Raw genomic sequence first — 19157 nt, 5'->3', positions numbered from 1 at the left:
GCACGTGTTGGCCGACACCCGAGGGTGATGAAAGCCATTTATTAAGTGCAAATGCTGAAAACAAGGGGTAAATAAGGTTTATAAATATAAAAGAATAATGAATATGCAAATAAGGACCGTGTTCAAAGCACACCCCTAATCTAGAACACTAAAAGAAAATAATATAAAATTGAATGAAACAAAGGAGTGGGTCCTACACCAAGAGGACTCGAAGATGCCGATGCGGAAATGCCTGGACGCCGGGATTGTATGTCTTGATTCTAAGTCCTGAAGGGGGCACAAAACAAACATGAGTGGACCAAGTTGATATATATATATATAATAAAACAGTTATCAACGTACTAACCCCCAAGTTTTATGAAACACATATATTATGATAAACATAGGTTTTCCGAAACCTAGCATGTCGTGCAGTATCTTAAATCATAACTTGTATATATAATAAACATTAGTGAATGTCCGATATAACTCTTCAAGCCCCATGCCGGCTCCCCGTCTCTGAGCAGACTGTCAGAGGAAAATACACTTCAGGCCCCATGCCGGCTTCCCGTCCCTGTGCTAAATAGCCAGAGGAAACACACACTAGGCCCTATGCCAACACCAAACCGTCGCCAGGGACGGACTGGATCTATCCCTAAGTCCCGTAGCGGAAAGGACCACTAGGTAAGTACAAAACCAGTTAACATACATATACTGAAAATCAACTTCATAGTATAAAGTCATCCATCATCTATCTATAAAGAGGTGTTCTAAACATGTTCTAAATATCATATCGTCATCCATCAGATATTCTATAAGAACATGGGTTATAGGAAAAATAGTAATAATTCAAACTAGTCTCAGTAAGCATGTTATCTCATAAAACGTCCCATAAAACATAATCATCAAATCATGCTTTTCATGTATGCATTTATACTATCAAAACATGCATCTTTAGAAGGGGTCCACTCACATTACTTCGCCGTCGAAAAGTCACGCCATCTAGCGAAGAAGGAAATGCCACAGATAAACGCCCCTAAGCACATAAATGGTACATTTAGTTAATCTCTACTCAAACGATTGAATTTGGGAAAACGGACATCGGAAACGGGTTCAGGACGTTGAAATTAGCCTAAGAGGAGTCCCGCACGAAACCCAAAAAGTCAATGGTCAAAGTCAACGTTGACCGTTGACCGGTCAAAGTCAAGGTCAACGCTGACCATTGACAGGTCAAAGTCAAAATCAACGCTGACCGTTGACCGGGTCCGAGTCAACAGGTCAAACAGCTCTGGGCTTGGATCCAGATTGAGTTAAAGGGTTTGGACTTGGGTTGGATCCGGGTTTGGGTCTAATGGGTTTAGGGTTAACGGGCCGAAGGCCCTAGAGGAAACGACCCAAAGACCTTTAAATTAACAAAACAAAAATAAATAATAAAAGGGTTGGGTTGGGCTGCCCAGGGTTTTGGGCTTGGCAGGAAAGGCCCAAAGGCCTTGGGTTTGGCAGTTCACCGGATTCCAAGGAATGAGAAGGCCGGATTTCGGCCGGAGAATTTCCAAGCTCCGATAGAGCTCAAAACTCAACCAAAACATGTCATTCAATATACCAAATTGAAGCCCCGAAGGTAAGGAATCGAAATATACCCTTGGTTCCCGTCATCGTGGCCGAAGTTGGCCGAAAAACAGCCTGGAAGTCACGGGTGTCCGCCGGAAACTGGGTAAGATTCAAATGAGTATAACTTCTTCGATACTTAATGAAATTGGGTGAAAAAAAGAAAAGAAAAGTTGTAATACTCAGCGAGACAAAGAGATTGATACCTTGCACGCCGGCCAACTCGCCGTGGTTTGGCCGGAAATTGCCTCGAAAGGTGTGGTGCTAGCCATAAAACTGGGGAAATGTCTCCGAGGTGATTTCTTCATGGTTTGACGTCCAAAACACAACCACAGAGTTAGAAAAGAGCTATAAGGATGAAAAGAGAAGCATTTGGAGTGTTTTGAGGCTTACCCAAAACGGAAGGACGAGGAACTCGTCGGAGTTTCTCTGTGCTCCACAGAAACGAAGAAAGAAAGAGAGAGCTAACGTGGTGATGATGGTGATGTTGTCGTCGTTGATGAGGTGTGGGCACGGGTGTGTGTGTGCGCATTCTTGTCGGAGAAAAGAGCACCGAGAGGGGGAGTAACAGAGGGAGAGTATTAAGTATACAAGTTAGCAATACAGTTAGTAAGTTGGTTAGAGTAGTTAGGCTCTCCCTTATAAAAACAGTTGTGTAACCTTCATTCTATCAATCAATACAAAAGTATATTTCTCTCTCTAAATCTATCTCTCTGTAAAACTCTCTGTCTTCTCTTCATCTTCCTTCTTGATTTTCTTTCAATTTCCAAACATTACAATGTAGTTAACATGGTATCAGAGCCACCAAGGCTCACGCCATGGATCTTGGTGGTCGATTGCTCTACTATCTTTCTTCATTACTTTCTTTCGTTTCCGCGTATTTCCTTATTCCTAATACAAGTGCTCTTTCTTCCTTTCTTTCTATGTAAACTTCTCTGAGATTTCGCATAGGTTTTTTTTTTTTTTTTTTTTTTTTTTTTTCTTTGATTTCATCTGGTTTCACTGCAAATTTTGACTGGGGCTTCGAGCTCGAGCAAATTAGGTTGCTGAAGAAAGATTTTCCTGAAGTCGGTTCTGGGTTTCAACCAGAAGCAGCTCACCATGCTGGGTGTGGCCAACGATATCGGCGAGAACTTCTAGTTCACCGTCACCGGATCCAGAATCTGAAAAGCCTTCAAGCACCAAGAAATCGAAGGACCGACTGTGGAGCGAGACCCTTCGACTTTGGCCAATGAGACCAGAGAAGTTCTCGAATCGATGGCGAAAAACATGTGTAGTCTGAGCAGGGTATTGGCTCTTCTGGGTTTGGCCCAACTCGGCGTCGGAGCTTGGATTTCATACATCACTAAATCGACCCCAATGCCGGAGGTTTCAGTTCAAAGCATTTTGGCTTTCGGGTTGCCCTTTACGCTGGCGTTCATGTTGAGGCAGAGTTTGAAGCCAATCTACTTCTTTAAGAAGATGGAGGAGCAAGGCAGGCTGCAGATTCTGACTCTCACCCTTCAGGTTGCTAAGAATTTGAATGTGTTCTTCGTTCGTGTTCGCGGCGTTTCGTTCTTGTGCATTGCTGGCTTGTCAGTCGGAGTGTTGTTCGCTGCGCTTACGAGATGAGTTTGGAATTCCCGTTCTTCCGTCGCTTGATTTGTAGTTGATTGGTTCTTGGTGGAGTTTCTTGGTTCTAGAATTATGGGGTTTCAGTAAAGTAAAGGTATGTGCATTCTACCTGTTTGTTGATTTGTCTCAGTGAGAATTTCTTTATGTTTGATGAATTCCAAGGCCGATTGTCATCGTCAACTAGTTTGCTCGTCGGTTTCTTGAAGAATTGTTAATTGTGGAGGCTTAAAGATTTGGTTTTGGTTCAATTTCTGGTAGTCTGGTTGGTCCTCCTCCATTCCTAGTTCTCTCCGAAGTTCAGCCTTTGGTCGCACGGGCTTGACAAAGTTAGGCCGCACAGGGAGGCCATAAACCTTGATTTGGGAAGTCTGGAGTCCAGCTTTCAATGCCCTCTTCGCAACCTCAGTTGTTGGGCAATAGCATCTAGTTACAAGTCTGGTATGCTCAATGCGTGTGAATTCTTGCATTCTGGTATGTCCAATTTTGTGGTTGTTCCGATTATGGTTTGTGTCCAAATTCAGAAATGTAATGTCTAAGAAGATTGTTCAGCAGCTAACTGAGGAGTGGTGCAGTATTTTTCTTATTACAGCCTATAATGTCGAGTCTAACCAACTCAATTGTTAGCATGAATCTACAGTAAGTCCGGTTATACGATGAAGTTTGATGAAGTTGTAAACGGTAAATCCCACGAAGGGTAATTCCGTGATGTAAGTAGGTAAATCCCACGAAGGGTAATCCTACATAGATGTTGATTTTCTGTTGTTGAAATTGTGAAGGCCGATGCCACTGTTAAGAGTAGTTGTATTTTGGTTAAATCCACAAAGGGCGATCCCGTGGTGCTATAGTTAAGGCCGATGCCACACTATAGTTTGTTATTTTTCTGTTTAAAGGCCGAAGCCAATGTTAAATGAAGTTGTTGACGGTAAATCCCACGAAGGGTAATCCCGCAAGAAGTTGTTATAACCGGCCTGAGGGTGTGTTACAATTTTCTAAGAGGCTGTTCTTCGATTGAAATATATGCTATGGATTGTAGCAGGGCAACATTCGGGTGTTGAATATACACACTGCTTTGAGATCTTTGTTTTGAGCTCCTACACAGAGGGTCACAGACATGACTTTTGGCTAGTGCTAGTGGAGAGGGGGACGCTGTTCATCCACGGGTTTGTTGGCACTGTCATAAACAAGAGGTTTTGGTGGTTGGGTTTGGAAAGCGTGTACTAAGCATTGATACTACTAAAGTTGTGATGGTTCAACATTGTGTTCAGTGATTGTAGATGTTCTTCCAATCTCAAACTGAGTTTCCCCAGTTGAGATTGAGGGGGAGTATTAAGTATACAAGTTAGCAATACAGTTAGTAAGTTGGTTAGAGTAGTTAGGCTCTCCCTTATAAAAACAGTTGTGTAACCTTCATTCTATCAATCAATACAAAAGTATATTTCTCTCTCTAAATCTATCTCTCTGTAAAACTCTCTGTCTTCTTTTCATCTTCCTTCTTGATTTTCTTTCAATTTCCAAACATTACAATGTAGTTAACAGAGAGTACGGGTAGAGAAGAGAGAGTGAAGGAGAGGAGAGAGAGACTTTTCAGAAGAAAAAAAAAAAGAAAAGGGAAAGGGAACCGGGGGACAAAACAAGGGGTGGGCCCCTTGGGCTCACCAATTAAGACTCAAAAACAATTTTAAAAAGGAAAGTATCCCCAAATTTAGTGAAAATACAAAAATATTTTTTTTCTTCCGTAAATCCCGGGACGGGTTGTTACACACTCTATCGGGCTTCAAGGAGTCAAGGAGTCATATTTCTACACTTAATATTATTCTAGTTACTTAAGTCTTCCAACAAAGCTAATTATACTTTGTACTAGGTGCTATTTAGGCTGTGATCATACGCGCACTAGGCGTCCTGGTTCAAATTATCACAGCCCTTCGTCTTGAAACGAAAATCAAACGCTCTTGTGCTAGTTTTTAATCATATTTCTTACAGACAAATCTGCATATGTCAGGGCCCACACGTTGGAGACTAAACTAGCCCTCTGAAATCGCTCCCAATCTTCCGATAGCACTAGAAGAAAAAAATTCTAGAAACGACTTCAAAACCTAAGAAAACTTAAGATTGTTATTAGTTTTGTTGGACTCAGTCATGGATGCAGGACTTTACTTGCGGTAATGCAAATACGAAAAATTACATATTTTAATAAGAACATTAAACATACAAAAATCTAGCCTCATTCCCTCCTAGACGTAAGGAGGATGAAGTGACCATCAGGAGAAACAGCTGCATGGGAATAGATCAAATGCTAATACTGATACCCGAGAACCCCATGTATGCGCGCATATCAGAATAAAGCTCGAGTTACCAGAGGCTGAGAAACTTGCAGAAAATGTAGCCTTAGTTCTTCCTACTTATTTGGGTTGTACTTGGTCTGGTTACCCCTTGCTTTTAATTATATTCGGTTATTTTCGGGGTCCCGGTGACAAGAACCGCCCGTGTAAGCCGGCTGTTTTGTTCTCTCTGGATTTTCAGGCCAAATGGCGCAAAGACTAGTCATGCGGGATCCGGCATAACTTGCTCTCAACCGGCCTGGAGGTCAAAGAAAAGGCAACGGTAAACTGATCATGTATGTTCGAAAGAGAGATCTTCGGTTATTTCTTGGGCAACAAGTATTGGGCTGAACTAATGAAAGCTCAATGGGCCGGCCTAAGCCCAACTCAAAGCCCGTGGATATTTCTCCCGCGTAGTTTTTGCGCTCAGCAGTTAAGAGCCACGGACAGAGACAGTGAGAGAGACGCTTGTTGCGTGTTAGTACGTTTGACTCGATCATGGCCTCGTTCACAAAGCCCGAACCTGACTCAGTCCCGACCACCGTGTCAACTCGCCCGTTCGACGACAACGGTAAACTGATCATGTATGTTCGAAAGAGAAACTGGAAGTCTCTGTAGATCTTTTGGAATCTGTCCTGATAAGTTGTTTAGAGAAACTGGAAGTCTCTGTATGATTCCTTGAAAGAGATTTCCTTGCTGGTAAAGAAACTCAAGGCTCAGACAGTCTCCAATACTTTTTGGAATTTCTCCAGTTAGATTGTTTCCAGAGACGTCGAGCGCATTGACATTCTTTAGCTTACTCACTCTCACAGGCAGACTCTCAGTCAGTGAATTATGTGATGAATTGAGCAAGGACAGATAAGGAGGAAAAACCAATAAACTGTGGTGGTATATCTCCACTAAGGCTATTGTCTGAGATGTCCATATACTGCAAATTTATGCAGTTTCCGATGCTCGGGGGAATGCTTCCTTCTAATTTATTTTCTGATAAGTAGAGTTGAAACATTTGAGTGAGGTTTCCTATGGAAGAAGGTATCTGTCCTGATAATCTATTTCCATCTAAAGCCAGTATTTGCAGCTGTCGGAACTTCCCGAAAAAAGTAGGAATGATGCCGATGAACAGGTTAGCCTGCATGCCTAAGACTATCGAATTGTTGAGGTTTTCTAATGCTGCAGGAATATTTCCAGATATTTGATTGACTCCGAGGTAGAGTTTAGTGAGTTGGGTTGAAAGATTGGCTACAGAGTTGGGTAAAACACCTCCAAAATGACCACTGACAGAGTTGTTTACAAGGCGTAGTTGTTGCAGCTGGAACAAACGACCAATTTCTGGAGAGATGGTGTGGCTGAAGTTATTGTTTTGGAGGTTAAAGCCTCAGAAAGCTCAAGTTTCCAATGTGGGAGGACAGAGCCTTCCAATCGGCTTGATTGTAGGTTGAGCAGCGTAACTCTCGTGTCTGTCGCCGCAAGTAAGGCCTGGCCACTGACAGAAGTGGAGGGATGCATTCCAGGAGCTAAGGACGGCCATGCGATCAATCACAATTTCAGCTTTAGAGGCAAGCAAGGACAGCCTATCCACTTCATCTCCTCCTAGACGTGAGCAGGGGGCAGAGGGAAAGGGAAAGAGTCGTATGAAAATAAACCTAGTACTAAGGAGGATGGGAACTCCATCAAGGAGGCCGCAAATGAAAGCTTAAGTTTTGAAGCAGAAGTACATATACATGAACAGAAACAAAACATTAATTGCAGCAAATGTAGGTCTTGATGAAAGACATTGTAGGTTGACGCAAAGACTTTGAAAGTTGAAGAGCAGACAGGAGTAAACTCTAGAGTCCAAAATGGTTACTCAAAGACTTTGGAAATGTCGTGGGTCTCATTGTCGCTGCCTTCATGACTCGTACTAATTTTTAGATATCATAATCTGTTAGAATATTAATTATAATTTGAATGAAAATTATTCGGCGGGAACAGTAGGGCCTCCAGATTCTTAACAAAACTCTAATCATTAAGATTGATTGTTGGCCGCATGATCTGCATTAACAGGCAGGATTACAGTTTTGGAAAGAATCCGGAGAGAGAGATTCGGGGAGAATCTGGACCCATGAAATGGTACAGGACCTTTCGGCCTGGCACATAACTCTTCTAGTGTTAATTGTTGTGAGGAAAATGTTACATGTTGGTTGAGCTGAACCCTTTTCATTGGAAAGGTATACACAATGCAAAACGTAGCTTTTGGCTGAACTCTACTTCAACAATTACCTTTCCTCCTCCTCACACGGCGATGCAGGAATTCTGGTGATTAAATTACAAAATGCAGGTTATGAGTTGGCAGGAAGTACAATTCTTTGTTAAACATCATGACCAAGGGTTCCGGGTTGCCAGACAATCAGTTGAATTCTTCACACCATGACTGAAGGGCAGAATGATTATGCAGCAAACAGCCGAGAATATGACTATAAACACGGTCTGTTGCTGTCGCTGTTGACTGGCGGTCGAAGAAAAGAAAAAGGAGAAAGTGATGATGCATGTTGGAAAGAAATAAAGAAACAAAAAATGCAACTAAGAAGTTCAATTTTGAGGTTATAATTGTTACTTTTTGTTTCTGATTTTATTTGATGCTTACAATATTGTTCATGTCTGCAATTCTGCAAAGGTAACTCAGAGTCTAGAAAGCTTATTAAATAGGCCCGAATCCTTGATTCAGTGCTCGAACAAACTCAGTTGGATTGCATGCTGCTTAGGCCGTGATCATATGATTTCTAGGAATCCAGGTTCCAGTTAGTACATCCCTTGCTAGGCATAGTCCGTCTACAACATGTCCAATATCCATCCGCTCTCTCGGCAAATCTGCAGAACAAGCAACTCCTATCCTGGCCATGATAACCAAGCACTTCCTAACTCTTTGCCTTTGATCATCTTGGACCTGATTCCTATTGCTTGAGCCATTACTACGAGTGCTGCTTTCTTTTTTTTGAAGAAGCACCGGATCACATATTTCTTCTACAAGTTCAGGCAAAGCTATCTGAACGAACTTGTGCAGGTTCAGACCATCTTTGAACATTTCATCTGTAGGCCTCTTTCCAGTAAGCATCTCCAACAACAGGATTCCGTAGCTATACACATCGCCATATGTTGAAACCTCGTTTCCCATTCCATACTCTACAGGTTTCCGTACAGAAGATACAGTTAAAAATTGAAATAAAAAGAGAATTGTTCTCTTGTACATGTTAGAAAGAGGTTGAAACAACAATCCAACTTACCGGGGGCAATATAGCCTATGGAACCGTTAATGACATTTGCAGTGCTTCTGTGCGAAGGAAGTGAACATGAAGCATCTGGGAGGTACCTTGCTAAACCAAAATCAGCAACACGAGCAGTCATGTCGCCTTCCAAGAGAACGTTGCTGGGTTTCAAATCACAATGAATTATTGGAACGTGAGAGTGGTTGTGCAAATAATTTAGAGCATTAGCCACGTCGATGGCAATGTTTACCCTCTGAATAAGGTTCAAATGGCCCTGCACGATGGGGGCCCCAGGTAGCCTATGAGCTGAAAAATGCAGCCACTCTTCAAGATTTCCATTCACCATGAATTCATATAGGGCCCCTCAATTGGTTTACCTCAAAGCCTAGTATCCCCAAGTTGATGAGATTTCCAATTCCTACAGGAATGCTTCCGCATATCTGATTCCCTCCCAAGCTCATTACCTCGAGCTTTGTTGAGAGGTTGCTGAGAGATTCAGGTAGCACTCCTCGAAAATTATTGCCACGGATATCCAAACGCTCTAAGTTGGTGCAATTAACCAGAGAAGAAAGGAAGTCCAAGTCACCTTCCTCATTATTTCCAAGATTGTTAGCATCCATTTCTACCCGGAACAGATTGGACATCCTTGCCAGATTAGGCACTCTTCCAGTAAACTCATTGAATGAGATAGAAAACAGTGAAAGGTTTGAGGCATTGGAGATTGAAGTTGGTATCGGTCCACTGAATTGGTTGCCCCAGAAATAAAAGATTTCGAGGTTTGGAAATATAGTTTGGCCCAACCCAGAGGGAAGAGTTCCATGCAGTTCGTTTAGAAGCACAGAAATGGTTGTAATTGATGAGAGGTTGTAAATCGAGGGAGGGATGGTACCATTCAAATAATTTGCACCCACTGAAAGATATGTTAGTCTTTTCAACTGGCCAAGGCTATTTGGAATATCTCCATGCAGATTATTTTCTTCCACAGATAACACCTGGAGAGAAGAAAGATTTCCAAAAGAAGGTGGGATTGCCCCACTTAAATTGTTTTTGCTTAAAGCAAGTACCTGAAGCTTGGACAAGGAGCCAATTTCAATTGGAAGTTTGCTCCTAAGATGGTTTCCAGCTATGTGAAGTACTTGGAGGTTAGAGCAACGTGATATGTTGAATGGAATATCACCACTGAAGGAGTTGTTACCAAGGCGTAGTTGTTGCAGACGGAACAAACGACCAACTTCTTGAGGGATGGTGTTGTTGAAGTTGTTGTTTTGGAGGTTTAAAATTCTGAGAAAGCTCAAGTTTCCAATGTGGGGAGGTAGCTGACCATTCAGCCGGCTTGATTCAAGGTCCAGCACGGTGACTCTCTGGTGTCTGCGGCCACAAGCAATGCCTTGCCACTGACAGAAGTGGAGGGATTCATTCCAGGAGCTAAGAATGCCCAGTGGGTCGTTCACGATTTCAGCTTTAAATGCAAGCAAGGACCGTCTATCCGTCTCATTCCCTCCTAGACGTAACGAGGATGAAGTGACCATCAGGAAAAACAGTTGCATGATAATAGAACAGATGCTAATAATGATACCCAAGAGCCCCATGTGTACGCGCTGCGAAATAAAGCTCGAGTTGTGAAGCAGAGAGGCTGAGTTTTTACAAGAAAAAAAACTTGCAAAAAATCTAGCCTTAGTTCTTCCTATTTAGTTGGGTTGTAATTGGTTCTGTTCCCCCTTGTTTTTTATATTATTCGGTTGGTGTCGGGGTTTCAGTGACAAGAACTGTCTGTGTAAGCCGGCAGTTTTGTTCTATATGTTTGGATTTTAAGGCCAAATGGCACAAGACTGATCTCGATTAATTAGAAATTTAGATATAAAAAAAACAAGGAAAATAAAGATCAACCCAAATAAATGTGACCACAAAGTGATCGAGGTCAAGTGACAAGAACTGCCTGTGTAAGCCGGCTGTTTTGTTCTCTCTGGATTTTCAGGCCAAATGGCGCAAGGACCAGTCAAAGAAAGGACAACGGTAAACTGATTATGTATGTTCCAAAGAGAGATCTTCGGTTATTTCTTGGGCAACATTGTATTGGGCTGGACTAATGGAAGCCCAATGGGCCGGCCTAAGCCCAACTCAAAGCCCGCGGATATTTCTCCTGCGTAGTTTTTGCCTCCGCAAGCATTTCGCTCGGCAGTTTCTTGCGTGTCAGTACATTTGACTCGATCATGGCCTCGTTCGCTCAGCCCGAAGACGACTCCGTCCCGACCACCGTGTCAACTCGCCCGTTCGACGACGACGGTTACCTGGGTTATGACCCCCGACTCCCCTCCCAGCGATTCGACTCCTTCGTCGACACCGAGTCGCTCAAGGACTCCGCCACCGATTCCCCAATCTTCCACGGCTCCGCCGTAGGCGATGCTTTCGCCACTCAGCCTGCGTCGGAGGCCTTCTCTCCTCCTTCGATCTACGCCGAATCGAATGGACAGGGCTTTGATGGAGGTTTTGGCGGGTCCGACGATCCCATTTTGCCGCCTCCGTCGGAGATGCTGCCTGAGGAGGGCTTCGCTCTCAGAGAATGGAGGAGGTAGGGTTTCGAATTTCGATTGTTTGCGATTGAATAAATAGTTCTATATAGGAATTAAATTTTGACTCTTTTGTGCAATTCGGTTGAAAGTTCTTGGTTTTGATTTGGTTTGATCTTTCTGTTGCTCCAAAAATTGCATGCCTAGTGAGCAGTGATTATATTTCTGATATCAACTAGTTAAATTGAATGTTTATCAAAAACAAAAAAATATAGACTTGTTGAAATCTTTATGAATTTAACATGCCGATTGTTTGTATAAGAATGTGGGGCTCAATTCGAAGCGGAAAAGATTCGTGATTGTTGTCAATGTGTAGTTATTGACTATCAGAAAATGGTTTTATGTTTGCATAGAAGGTGGTGGAAAAATAAATGGTTGAATTCTGTGAGGTTGTAAGGGAGTTATCGTAATCCAAACTCTTGTGACATTCAGGCAGAATGCAATTCAGCTCGAGGAGAAGGAAAGGCGGGAAAAGGAGTTGTTGGTTCAGATAATCGAGGAAGCAGATGAATTCAAGGTGGGATTCTACCAGAAGAGGAAGATCACTACTGAAAACAACAAGGCTGCTAACAGGGAAAGGGAGAAGGTTAGATCAAATTAAATTTTCTGAAAAATATGATTAGCGCTATTTTTTGTTTTTAATAAGATCTTCTGAGTAATAATGTGGATGTCCAACCTCAGTACCTTAATTTTAAGTTTGGCATGCATATTAAGATCCTTTGAGCTGATACTGATAGTGTATTTATTTCATTCGTTCTTGAATTGCTGATTCGTTGAATAATTGATCGAAATTGGTGTCGAAGACGAGCCACAAATTGTTGACACATAGCTCCCCACTCCACTCGACTTGGTTTTTCATAAATTTTACTGCAAGATCATAACTTTTATACCCTCCCTCTACTCAGACTGAACGTATCTGAATTCAATTATGTGATGGTCACAACTGTTTAGGATTTGCTACATAAATCACAACTGCAACGTTTCCCCGTTAAGCTTCATTGTAAAGCAAATATTACTAATACTGGATGTTTGGTCGGGTTAATGATTTCTGAAATCTAGTATTTTTTTGGCTAAACATTTTGGAATTGAACTTTGTCATACCATTTTGCTTTTCTTCGCCTTTAATATCCATATCAATTTCTCTGGCGTCTAAGGTATGAAGACGCAGGGAGTTAATATGCATTCCTAACATATGTTTTGAACTTGTATGTTTGGCGTTTCTCAGCTGTTCCTGGCTAATCAAGAGAAGTTTCATGCTGAGGTAGACAAGAACTACTGGAAGGCAATTGCTGACCTCATTCCCAATGAGGTGCCGGCTATAGAGAAGAAGAGAGGGAAGAAGGATCAGGAAAAGAAGCCATCCATTCTCGTTGTCCAAGGACCAAAGCCCGGAAAGCCAACCGAGCTTTCAAGGATGAGGCAGATACTTTTAAAGTTGAAGCACAATACCCCTCCCCACCTTAAGCCATCACCACCGGCCCCAGCTCCCGCCAAGGATGCAAAACCGAGTACTTCTGCTCCTCCCAAGGCAGCAATTGCCGCAGCTACCCCCGAGGCTGTAGTTGCTTCTTCATAATTTGCCTGGCGTTGTTTGTTAGGCTTATTTCGTAGAAACTAAGTACTTCCATTACAAGGCTGTGGAGTTTTTCTTGTTTAGTCGAACAATTTCCTGAGGGCTTATCCCGTTCTTAAATTTTGTGTTTCATGTGTACAAATGCGAGTCAGAAGGGAACTAGGACCCCTCCAGATTTTATTATAATGTTTTTTGGGTGCATGGTGTCAAAAGTCTCTCAACTTTAGCCCATGTTTAGTACCATATTAGTTTTTTCTGCCCTCCAACTTAACTCTGCGTTGCATGATTGCTCTTTCTGTCAAATCTGTCTTTTTATTCATCAGATTTAAGAGGTGGTATTTTCATACCAAAAAAAATCTAATTTATATATATATATATAATTAAATTAAAAAACACTTCTCCTTAAGGTTAAGGATTTCCTCCTCAAAGTACATGGTAGTTTATTTACAAAATTTTGTGTATATGATCGGAACTGTTTCTTATAAATCACTATGTAATTCTCAGCCAAAAAAAAAAAAAAAAAGAATTAAAACTAAGGCCATTTATGTGACATCCCACATCGTTCAGGGAAGTGATTCTTATATGTATACTCCCATCTCTACCTAGCACGAGGCCTTTTGGGAGCTCATTGGCTTCGGATTTCGTAGGAACTCCGAAGTTAAGCGAGAAGGGGGCTAGAGCAATCCCATGATAGGTGATCCACTGGGAAGTTGCTCGTGAGTTCCCAAAAACAAAATGGTGAGGGAATGGTAAGCCCAAAGCAGACAATATCGTGCTATAATGGTGGAGCGGGCCCGGGAAGTGATCCGTCCTGGGTCGGGATGTGACAATTTGGTATCAGAGCCTAACCCTGGCCGTGGTGTGCCGACGAGGACGTCAGGCCCCTAAGGGGGGTGGATTGTGACATCCCACATCGTCCAGGGAAGTGATCCTTATATGTATACTCCCATCTCTACCTAGCACGAGGCCTTTTGGGAGCTCATTGGCTTCGAGTTTCGTAGGAACTCCAAAGTTAAGTGAGAAGGGGGCTAGAGCAATCCCATGATGGGTAACCCACTGGGAAGTTGCTCGTGAGTTCCCAAAAACAAAACCGTGAGGGAATGGTAAGCCCAAAGCAGATAATATCGTGCTACGGTGGTGGAGCGGGCCCGGGAAGTGATCCGTCCTAGACCGGGATGTGACAATTTAGCCAATTCTTAAAGAGTTCAATTATAAGCATAAAAGTTTGTGAATATGTCACGAGGTTATTTTAAGGAGGAATTCATCCTCAATCCTTGAGAAGCTAAGTCTTTCTTTTTGAAAAATTCGTCTTCTAATTTTTCAACCAGTTATGATGTGAACCTTTAGGGATACTTCATCAAATTTCTTAGATCCAAACTAAAATAATTACATCCCTTTCATATATTTCCTAATACATATAGATATATTGACCTTACATTTTAGAAATTCTCTCCGATCCCGAACTATTTGAAAATAGTTATAATTCATTTATCATGTTTACACATACATAAGAGCTTATGCCCTATTTTTTGAATGAAATTTCTATTTTATCTCTCATCTTAACGGAAAAGTTGATGGAATTAGCAAAAAGGACTACTAGTACAACAAATGACATAGTTCGAGGACAGAAGAAACTATTAGTAAAGTTCAAGGATGAAAACTAAACTCGTGAAATAAACTGTTCTGAAATTACATATAAGTTAATATTCTAGACACCTAGTGGTTGAAATAATCATTCAAATCACATATACAATTTGCATCCACCTACTTTCAAACATGATATTCTGCAATGGCGTTGAACTTCTGGACAGACGAACCTTCAAGGCTTCAAGACCGTTAGGATTCATCGTAATAGTTTAAATGATCTCTCGGGGTCTCACATACAGCCGTCTACGTGGTATCATGTTAATGAATAGATAATAGTTTATATGATTTCTCGGGTTCAACACACAACCGTCTATGTGCTATCATGCTATTGGATAAATGTTAGTCATATTGCTTTGAAAAAAATATTAGTCATATGTTAGGCTTAAAAAACGATACATCTACAAGAGTCTGCTAGGAAAGTAAATCTCATTTCGGGAATTAAAGTCTTGCATAATAATTTTGTGTTGGCCCGGACACTCATATTTTAATGGAATGTCACATATAGCGTATTTTGACGGATTCCTGTTTGGAGCATGCATCAGGTCAAGAAAGGAACAGGACACAAGCAACGTTGTTGCTAGTTATGTCTTAATCATACCTAATCATATCTTCGACACACTTCCAAATTAGAGCAGACAATAGAGTCAAATTAAAGAGAAATTAGACAAGTAATCTAATGTAATTAAATTAATAATCTAGATTATCCCCATAAGTAAATTCAAACATTAAGCAGTTTTGTTTGACTTTGGACCAAAAAAAAAAAAAAAAAAAAAGCAGTTTTGTATGAATTTTCTGTACTCGTTAGTTACAACTTACATGTTATAATTGTTGGTTGCAGGTTTTTCTTCTCCTTTTTCTTTTACGGATAACTCTGGCTCTGCTTCAAAATTTGAGTTTTAATGGAGTTCTCAAGTATCCATATTAGCATGTGGTTTATATTCGTGCAACTCTTTCTCTTTAGCTCCACCTCCACCTCCTCGTCCTGTCTACCAGGAAATGAGGCGGATAGGCTATCGTTGCTTGCCTTTAAAGCTGAAATCGTGAACGATACACGAGGCATCCTTAGCTCCTGGAATGAATCCCTCGACTTCTGCGAGTGGCGAGGCATTACTTGCGGGCGAAGGCACCATAGAGTCACGGTGCTGGACCTCCGATCATCCGCGCTGGAAGGTCAGCTGTCCCCCCACATTGGAAACTTGAGCTTCCTCAGGACACTGCGCCTCGAAAACAATAGCTTCGGCCACACCATTCCTTCAGAAATTGATTCGTTTGTTCCGCTTGCAACAAATACGCCTTCACAACAACTCCTTCAACGGCGCTATTCCATCCAACATATTACGTTGCTCCAACCTCCAATACCTTCTCTTATATGGAAACAATCTTAGTGGCAAACTTCCGACTGAAATTGCCTCATTGTCCAAGCTTCGGGTACTTGATTTAGGAAACAACAATTTTAGTGGGCAAATCCCGCCTTCTTTCGGAAATCTTTCTTCTCTTGAGAAGCTTTATCTGGATCACAATAATCTGCATGGAGGTATTCCAAATAGCATTGGCCAGTTGAAGAACTTAGCATATTTTGTGTTGGGTACAAATTATTTGAATGGTACCATACCTCCTTCAATATACAACCTCTCTTCGATCACATATTTTTCCGTGCTTATAAACCAACTTCGCGGAACCCTTCCTCCTAGCTTGGGCCACACTATATTTCCAAACATCAAAAAGTTTTATTGCCATATGAACCAATTCAGTGGACCGATACCAGTTTCAGTCGCCAATGCCTCAAACCTTATGCGATTTGTGATCTTAGACAACAAGTTTACAGGCAAAGTGCCTAGTCTGGCAGACATGTCGAATTTGGTCTGGTTAGGAATCTCAAATAACAGTCTTGGATATAACCAGGAAGGTGACTTGGATTTCCTCTCTTCTCTAGTTAATTGTACAAATCTACAAATTTTATCAATCAGTGACAATAATTTTGGAGGAGTGCTACCTGAGTCTCTCGGAAATCTCTCGACAATGGTCAAGCAAATGATATTCGGAAGGAATTGGATGCGCGGAAACATTCCTGTCAGTGTTGGAAATCTCTTCAACTTGGAGGTACTAGCCTTTGATGCAAACCTATTGACAGGAACTATACCAAGTTCAATAGGAAGACTGAATAAGTTGAATGCTTTGTATCTAAATTCGAATGAACTGTCAGGTACCATCCCATCTTCTCTAGGAAATCTAAGTTCATTAACCATATTGGTTCTCATGTCAAACAAGTTACAAGGCAACATACCGCGAAGTCTTGGAGAATGCGGGAAACTGCTACTTCTGGTTCTTTCAGAAAACAATCTTAGCGGTTCAATTCCAAAACAAGTTATTGGTTTGTCATCGCTGTCACAAGGTTTGAATCTATCCGGTAACCAACTTATTGGATCCATCCCCACAGAAGTAGGTAACTTGGTGCATCTTGATTCCTTGATTGTTTCTGACAACAGGTTATCTGGTGAGATTCCACGAAGCTTAGGGAGTTGTACAAGTTTGACAACTCTGTATCTGAGTGGAAACTCATTGCAGGGGACCATACCTGAATCCTTGAGCTCTTTGACAGGGATTGAGAATTTCGACATATCTCGCAACAACTTGTCTGGCAGAATTCCCAACTATTTGGAGAGTTTTCGCGTCTTGCTGAATTTGAACCTCTTGTTTAATGATTTTGAAGGTGCATTACCAATGGAAGGAGTTTTTGAGAACACAAGTGCGCTTTCTGTCATAGGAAACTCACGGATTTGTGGAGGTATACCTTCTTTAAGATTGCCCAAATGCGCATCCAAGCAATCTAAGCAAGGTTTATCTTCTAGGCTGAAAATAATTATCTCAGTTGTTTGTAGGATTGTTGGATTGAGTTTAGCGATTTTGTTTGTGATTCTTTACCGATCAAGAAAAGCAAGACCACTGAAGTCAACATCAGGATCATCGTTGGGGGTTTCACTTCTGAAATTGTCCTACGGAGATCTCCTTAAAGCAACTGATGGGTTCTCCGCAGCCAATTTGATTGGTGCTGGTAGTTTTGGGTCCGTATATAAGGGAATACTCGATCAGCATGAAGGAAGAGTTGTTGCAGTGAAAGTACTCAATCTTCAAACTTCAAGAGCCTCCAAAAGTTTCATTGCTGAATGTGAAGCTCTGAGAACCGTTAGGCACCGAAATCTTGTCAAGCTACTGACTGCCTGTTCAAGCATCAATTTCAAGGGAATGACTTCAAAGCTTTGGTTTATGATTTCATGGTAAACGGAAGCCTCGAAGAATGGCTGCATAATTCAGCTCAACAGGGCGGCAATCCAACCAATCTGCAGAAAAATTTGGATCTTATTCAGAGAGTAAACATTGCAATCAACATAGCAAGTGCTCTGGATTATTTGCACAACGGCTCTGACATGCCAATAGTTCATTGCGATTTAAAGCCGAGCAACATTCTCTTGGATGGTGACATGACTGGATGTGTTGGTGATTTTGGTTTGGCAAGGTTCCTCCCAGACGCTTCTCGTCCATTTCCTGCACAAGAAGGCTCTTCCAATGCAATAAAAGGCACCATAGGCTACACTGCCCCAGGTAAATTTTCCTGATATCTTTCTTCTTAGCTTTAATTTTATGAAGTCACAGTCAAGACATAACTATGTTTTTCTGCATTAAATTATAGAGTACGGCAGTGGAACTGCAGTGTCAACCTATGGCGACGTGTATAGCTTCGGAATCCTGTTACTGGAGATGTTAACAGGCAAGAGGCCGACTGATGACATGTTTAAAGATGGTCTGGACCTGCACAACTTTGTCTTGACGGCTCTGCCCGAACGTGTGAAAGAAATATGCGATCCCCGGCTCCTTCACACAGAAGAAAGTGGAATTACCACTGCCACGGACAACAGGGGCTATCTGGGCCAAGACGATCAAAGACAAAGAGCTGACGAGTGCTTGATTTCCCTTGCAAGAATTGGAGTTGCTTGTTCTGCAGCAATGCCGAGAGAGCGAATGGACGCGAACAATGTTGTAGCTGAATTATGTCGAACAAAGGATGTACTCGTTGGAACCAGAATGCCGAGAGAGCGTCCATGACCGCGCGGTGTTTGAGTTTGTTTGAGTCATGGATTTATGTAGTTACACAGACCTTGCATAATTTTATCACCAGCAGCTTTCCTGCTTCTGCGTACTGAACAATAGTGATTTCTAGTTACCTAATTATAAAGAGCCATAATTTTGTTAACCCAAGTCTCCACTCCATGCTTTGATGTTCCCCAAGTCTCCACTCCATGCTTTGATGTTCCACATGCAGTGCAGAATCCTCCATGCTTTGATGTTCCACATGCAGTGCAGAATCCTAGTCGGCAACAAGCTGTATGTGCATGTGCATGTGTGCTGTCTTCCCATGCGTGCTTGGCTACTGTTAGTTTAATATGTAAAGATGTATAAATGGTGCTGCGGCATGGGTGTGCAGATTGCAGACTGTCACTTACAGTTTAATGCATGTGTGTGTGTGCTGTTAGTTTAATATGTAAAGGTGTATAGATAGTGCTGCGGTATGGGTGTGCAGACTGCAACTTATAGTTTAATCTGTAAAGTGTTG

The 19157-nt window shown here is 41.8% G+C and overlaps 2 protein-coding genes and 2 pseudogenes across 2 annotated transcripts; 3 read left to right on the top strand and 1 right to left on the bottom strand.

Annotated features, from left to right (window-relative positions):
• Positions 1-455: 455 nt before the first annotated feature.
• LOC137721223 (uncharacterized) lies at positions 456-3198 on the top strand. Its single transcript, XM_068460322.1, has 2 exons — positions 456-549; positions 2759-3198. Exons 1-2 carry the CDS (start codon positions 456-458, stop codon positions 3196-3198), a joined length of 534 nt encoding a protein of 177 aa, XP_068316423.1.
• A 4858-nt stretch (positions 3199-8056) lies between these two features.
• LOC137719449 (putative receptor-like protein kinase At3g47110) lies at positions 8057-10642 on the bottom strand (annotated as a pseudogene).
• A 291-nt stretch (positions 10643-10933) lies between these two features.
• On the top strand, positions 10934-13167 carry LOC137720341 (clathrin light chain 2-like). The gene is made up of 3 exons (XM_068459397.1): positions 10934-11330; positions 11761-11914; positions 12554-13167. The coding sequence occupies exons 1-3, from the start codon at positions 10972-10974 to the stop codon at positions 12902-12904; spliced, it is 864 nt and encodes a 287-aa protein (XP_068315498.1). The 5' UTR covers positions 10934-10971; the 3' UTR covers positions 12905-13167.
• Positions 13168-15447: 2280 nt separating this feature from the next.
• Positions 15448-18786, top strand: LOC137719480 (putative receptor-like protein kinase At3g47110; annotated as a pseudogene).
• The last annotated feature ends 371 nt before the right edge of the window (positions 18787-19157 follow it).

The sequence above is a fragment of the Pyrus communis genome, chromosome 16, assembly GCF_963583255.1.
Source record: "Pyrus communis chromosome 16, drPyrComm1.1, whole genome shotgun sequence".
In the NCBI taxonomy this organism is placed as follows: Eukaryota; Viridiplantae; Streptophyta; class Magnoliopsida; order Rosales; family Rosaceae; genus Pyrus; species Pyrus communis.
Note: the sequence above shows the minus strand (reverse complement) of the source record. Positions and strands in the feature narration are given on the sequence as shown.

Coding starts and splice junctions, on each gene's coding strand:
- LOC137720341 (XM_068459397.1), top strand. CDS start 10,972: ATGGCCTCGTTCGCTCAGCCCGAAGACGACTCCGTCCCGACCACCGTG. Junction 11,331..11,760: donor GCTCTCAGAGAATGGAGGAG/GTAGGGTTTCGA, acceptor TGTGACATTCAG/GCAGAATGCAATTCAGCTCG. Junction 11,915..12,553: donor CTAACAGGGAAAGGGAGAAG/GTTAGATCAAAT, acceptor GGCGTTTCTCAG/CTGTTCCTGGCTAATCAAGA.
- LOC137721223 (XM_068460322.1), top strand. CDS start 456: ATGTCCGATATAACTCTTCAAGCCCCATGCCGGCTCCCCGTCTCTGAG. Junction 550..2,758: donor AGGCCCCATGCCGGCTTCCC/GTCCCTGTGCTA, acceptor GAATCTGAAAAG/CCTTCAAGCACCAAGAAATC.